The sequence below is a fragment of the Hemiscyllium ocellatum genome, chromosome 3, assembly GCF_020745735.1.
Source record: "Hemiscyllium ocellatum isolate sHemOce1 chromosome 3, sHemOce1.pat.X.cur, whole genome shotgun sequence".
NCBI classification, from domain to species: domain Eukaryota; kingdom Metazoa; phylum Chordata; class Chondrichthyes; order Orectolobiformes; family Hemiscylliidae; genus Hemiscyllium; species Hemiscyllium ocellatum.
In genome coordinates this window covers 110,712,346-110,718,345 of record NC_083403.1, presented here as the reverse complement: position 1 = coordinate 110,718,345, position 6,000 = coordinate 110,712,346, and the positions used below count along the sequence as shown (strand labels likewise).

Sequence of the window (6,000 nt, the reverse complement as noted above, 5' to 3'; positions counted from 1 at the left end):
TTTGCTTTGAAGCTTCAACCTGTTGTAAGGCTGCATTGTTTGTTTGGGCAAGCATACGTTGATAGTTGCTGTTGTCCGTTGTGGTTAGATGCCATAAACTTGACAAATGTCTCCAACCTAGTTGGGAGACAATACAGGCTTCATGTAACTTCTCTTGACTTTGATCAGAGCCAAGGAGCACAGAGCTCAAATCACTTTATAGTAAAGAGTACAAGCATTTGTAAGAGACTGTATATTTTCTTTTTGGAACTACAGTATAAACTGAAATGAAAGTTGGTCTTCTGTAACTGAAATAGGAGAGTTTTGCAGCTCAAAAATTAAGTGTTGCATATTGATAATTTGGAGGTGCTGGTGTTGGACTGGGCTGGACAACGTTAAAAATCACACAAGACCAGATTATAGGTCAACAGGTTTATTTGGAAGCACAAGCTTTTGGAGTGCTGCTCCTTCATTAGGTGGTTGTGGAATATAAGACACAGAATTTATAGCAAAAGTTTACAGTTTGATGCAACTGAAATTGAAAAAGAACCGGATTGTTTGTTAAGTCTTTCATCTTTTAGAATGACAGTGTTTGTTTCAGTTCTTTCAAATGTAATTCCCAGAACTTTTTAAAAAAGATACATTCTCATACTTGGAAGTACTCAAGGATGACCTCATAAGAATGTGATACGATGTTCAAATCATCGACCACCAGTTCTGACGTGGCACCGCGAGAAACCATAATGACCTTCTCAGGAGATCGACACGAGCTGCAACCTTCAGGGTACCCTTCGTTGACCAGAACTACCCAGAAGCTGAAAAACTACGCCATGTTCTTTGCAGCCTGCAACACATTATCAAGGCGGTTGAGCATCTCGCCAAGACCTTCCCCGAACCTCCACTTCTCACCTTTAAACAACCACCAAACCTCAAACAGATCATTGTTCGTAGTAAACTGCCCGGCTTTCAGGACAACACCATACAACCTTGTCACGGCAGATGCTGCAAGATGTGTCACAGTGTCGACACGGATATCACCATTACTCTTGGAGACACCACTCACCCACTATGTATGTAATTGGTACTCATGTGACGTGGCCAACGTTGTCAATCTCATATGCTGCAAACAAAGATGCTCTGAGGCATGGTACATTGGTGAGACCAAGCAGAGGCTACGGCAATGGATGAATGGACACCACACACCAATCAACAGATAGGAGTGTTCCCTCTCAGTTGGAGAAAACTTCAGTGGTCCAGGATATTTGACCTTGGACCTTCGGGTGACCATCCTCCAAGGTGGATTTTCGGACAGGCAACAATGCAAATTGGATGAGCGGAGGCTGATAGCCAAGTTTGGTACCCATGGGGATGGCCTGAACTGGGGCCTTGGGTTCATGTCACATTACAGGTGACCCCATCATACTCACACATACAAGTTCTCTCTCATACGCTAGCACATACACTACCACACTCACACCCAGACACGCACCCTCTCAGACGTATACCCTATTACACTTACACTCACACATGTGCACATACACACACTCTCTCATAGACACTCATTCCCTCCCACGCACACACCCACATTTAAGTTTGTGGGGTGAATTTGTACTCGCAGAATTACATTTTATTTTGCCCCAAAACTGCATGAATCCAAGTAAGATTCTGTAAATCCCTTTTTTAGATTAGAATTAGTGTGAACATTGGGCACAGACAGCTCACACAGAGCACCTCACACCTTCAGTGCATTATCTGGGCCGATGTGGCACCTTTTGTTAAAGTTCACTTGAGAATGTAACTTTTACAAAAAAGTTCTGGGATTTACATATGAAAGAACTGAAACGAACATGGTCATTATAAAAGATGAGAGACTTAACAAGAAATTCAGATCTTTTTCAATATATAAGTTTACAGTGTGGTGCAACTGAAATTTTGCTATAAATTCTGTGTTTTACAATCTTATACTCCATAGCCACCTGATGAAGGAGCAGTGTTCCGAAAGCTAGTACTTCCAAATAAGTGTGATTTTTAACTTTGCATATTGATGAGCTGTGTGATACAATGCTACTTTTTGAATCTGTGAGAGGTGAATTCGAGATGGAGCAGCATTGAGAGTCTTTTAAATTGAGAAAATTCTGCTTGACACCAGTCTTCTGGTTGAGCTGCAGTATGTTAAGAAGGTGAGAGTACCATGGAAATATTTTTCCATCCAGAGTATATGTGCTAAGGATTTTTCTATCTTGACCATGATTGTGTGTAAATGGATTTGTGGGTTTTGAAGGAGTATAGTTTATGTAGCATTATGGTAGATCAGAAATCCGTTTTCTTGCTAAATTAAATGTTTTATAATAAATATTTAATTTTCTGTTACAAAACATGATGTAAATTACATTTGTCCTGAGTAGCAGTCAGTCAGACACACTGATCGTTTTGATGGTCTCACTGGGTTTTTATACATTTGTTGATAGATTGTGGAGCAGTGAGACACTCTTCCCAACTGCAGTCATGAGACACTGCTAATTAGAATTGTCAAACTGACCTGAGAAGACTTCAATTTCTTCAAAAATAATACTGTGTCAAATGGGTACTTGACATGGGTGACTATCCTTAAAGTTTGTGGTGGAGAAAAGAAAATGCTGAAGGGAATTGTTTTGTGATTAATATTTATGGGGCAAATAAGGAGCACATTGAGTGAATTGACAGATTTAATTACTTTTATGGTCAGAAATGGATAATTACGAAGTGATTATTTTCAGTGAAATAGGAATTTGCTTGTTGGTATCAAGGCAATATTGATTATATGCTTAAAACTGTGCTGAATATCTATATTTTACCTGAAACAACACAATAACAATTGATGTGTGTTTTACTGAAATGAACATTTTTTTGAACATAATTCTACCAGGCTGTCATCTTACTACGCAGTGTACTTGGAACTGTTAATCTCTATTTTAAGTTGGTACACCTATCCAATAATGCACAGATGAGAAATCCAAATGACTGACTTAATGTGAGGGTTCAGGGAATCCATACTCAAATCCTACTAAAGCAGTTTGCAACATTGAATTTAGTTTAAAAACAAATTTGGAAATGAGAGGTTAGTATGAGTAAGTGTAATCTTGAAGCTGTCAGAATGTCATGAAAATCCAACTAGTTCACTAATGCCCTTTAAGGAAGGAACACTACTCTGCCCTCTGTGTAACACCAGTCTGGCTGCACTCGGATACTTAAGTGCTCTCCAAAGTGCTGCACCATGCCCCTTATTTGTGAAGGTCAGTGTTAAATGGATCAAAATATCCCATATCACTTTCTCAGCATAACTAAGAATGTGTACTAAATGCAGTCATGCCACAGATCACAACTTGAGAATTAATGAAATAAAATCAAATAACAATAAGGAGTAATGGCTAAAACAAATGTAAGAATCTCAGCGACAAATGACCTGATAATCCACAGTATATGTTGTTAATCTTTCATTACCACATTGCATCTTTTACTCACTTTCTCCTTTTATTTTTACCTTTTACAGTCAAGCACTTCCTCTTGTACACCTGATAACCTCATTCCTCAACCATTAACCTCCACAACTGAGAATGGTGATTCCTCTGCAGCTGATACGCGACGTATTTGCAGTTCAACTTTGTTAAATAAATCTTCGGTCTGTTTTCCCACCAACTCAAATTTAGAAAAGAAATCTTCGAGTTTCCCTCGGTCCACTGTTTTCACATCCTTGGAAACCTCCTTTATATCTTCGAACTCTTTGCCGTCAGCCCTTAATACCACCTCCCTTTTCCCATTCAGCGGTTCCTTTATGAAGTCTAAAACCATTTCACCTTCCTATCCCCCATTCCCATTACACTTTCTGAGCTGTAGTGATTTGCAGTCTTCTCCAACCTGGTCCTCCTCAACTTTGCCTTCTTCACAATCCACCGTATGCTCTTCAACTCACGTGCAGTCATCACTTCATTCTTCAAGCCAGAATACACATTCTTCCAATACTTGGGGAATTTCATGCCATTCACCTAGAATTCTTCATTCTTCCAGTCAAGCTTCAACGCACGTGACTGCAGCAAAATCCACAGTAGTACCATCTCCTCCAACTCAGTTGTCATTATTGACTTCAATTCTAAGGTCTGGAAAGCGGCCTTCTGTGTCACCCAACTCCTCAGAACAATCAAAACCAGTTTCTTCCACAACATCCCTGATCGCCATTGGTTCACAATCACCTAGCAAATTTCCAGTTCCTACTACTCTACAAGTATCATCTTCCTGTCCAAAAGCAAAAGCATTTTCTCCCACTCCTCGGACGTCTCTGCCATATTCTTCTGGAAAACTTGCGGAAGTTTCTTCGATCTCCTCAAGATCCTTAACCACTCTTTCATCCCCAGAGCCTGGAAAAAATACTCTTCATTGCTCATTTACATCTTTATCTCAAAAACATGGAAACACTTCCACGGAGTCAACGGAAACTTTACCCAGCTTCTCATCCGTAAAAGATCATGCTGATTACTCAAGGCTGAGCAATTCTACACCCACAATGATATCATTGTCACATGCTACAAAGCCCCCTACCTTACCCCTTTGTCCCTTCCCAAGACATGGACAACTTCCTCCCAGCACAGGACAACTTACTTCATATCGTTTTTCACCAATCAGTTCATTCTCCCCAGCGCAAAAGATAGAGCCTCCTTTATCAGATCTTACTTTACCCTCTGAAGGATCCAGTAAAATTTCCCCCACACCTCATTATTCAAACTTCAGTTACTATCCTGGAGAAATTGACACTCTGTCTCTTGCTCCAAAGGTTTCTTCCCTTTCTCCTACTGCAAGACCCTACAATATTTCTTCTATATCAGAACAGTCTGTTCCATCTCCCACAGCCTCCATGTCGTCTTCATCCACTCAAGTTAACTCCTCACCACAGTCTGGTTCCCTCACTCCTACTCCATTGAATGTAAATTCTGTTTTGTCTACACCAAGATCAATTTCTGTTTCTTCTACCCAAAATCAAATTGTGCCTCACTCTTCATCATTAGGATTGAGCTCCCATTCCCATATTCCAAATTATTCTTTCTCACAAAGACCGTCTAGCCCAGGACAGTTATCGTTCCACCTTTCTCCTTTCTCTAGATCCAATGCTAATGTTATCAATCCAGCTCACCCTACAGCACAGATCTCTAACCCACGACTTGAAATAACAACAACATCTAGCTCAGCCCAATCCCCTCCTCCACCATCACATTTCTCAAGGTCTGGTACAAAGTCTCCAACACAATCTTTATCCTATTCTACTGAGATCGAGCCAAAGAAACCACAAAAGGTATTTTATATCTCCTTCTTTTGCATGTTCTAGATAATGGTGAATGCTCTTCACTTGGAATGACCATTTGATACTTTGGCTTTACTAATTGAAGTAACCTGCATGAATTAGTTGATGTTCCTTGAATCTATTTATGTGACGAATCTACCTCTTCTTCTTAGCATTATTCATTGCTTTTGATTTTGCTAAAACTGCTATCTGGGTTTTGAGACATCTTGATCAATTCTTTATTGTATTAAATGCAGATTTCTGAGGCTCAGAAAGTGCTTAATGGCAATCTGTTATAAAATAAGCATTTCAGCTCTTTTAGCATAACTCCAAAACCTTAGGTGAGGTTCTAAAAATTGCTTTGAAAATCTCTTAAAATTATTTCTCTTGACTTTTTTTTAAACAGCAACTTAAATGCACTACTATGGACAAGTTTTACTTTATGCTCCTCCTTTGGAATATTTAGCTTTACTAGAGAATTATTGGAGAATTTAGATAATGCAAGACAATAATTCGGAATGTGTTAAATGATGAAATGATTTCTTATATTTATACCTGTAAATACATTTTTCCATCAAGTTGCTAGTCCCAATGAAGTAGTCTTCCTGCACAGAGGTCACTCTGTTTAGGGCAAATTACAGATCTCCCAGGAGCAGGTTTTGTTTTTGCAAACCCTACAACATAGTATGTGACCTGGTAGAAAGATAACTAAG

At 39.4% G+C, this 6,000-nt stretch overlaps 1 protein-coding gene across 1 annotated transcript in view; it reads left to right on the top strand.

The window, feature by feature from the left end:
* The first annotated feature begins 671 nt into the window (after positions 1-671).
* Positions 672-6,000, top strand: part of mlip (muscular LMNA-interacting protein) — a 94,227-nt gene continuing 88,898 nt past the window's right edge. Inside the window, exons 1-2 of the mRNA XM_060855020.1 lie at positions 672-763; positions 4,006-5,299. Coding sequence (XP_060711003.1) covers positions 672-763; positions 4,006-5,299 — 1,386 coding nt within the window. The remainder of the gene's footprint in view (positions 764-4,005; positions 5,300-6,000) is intronic.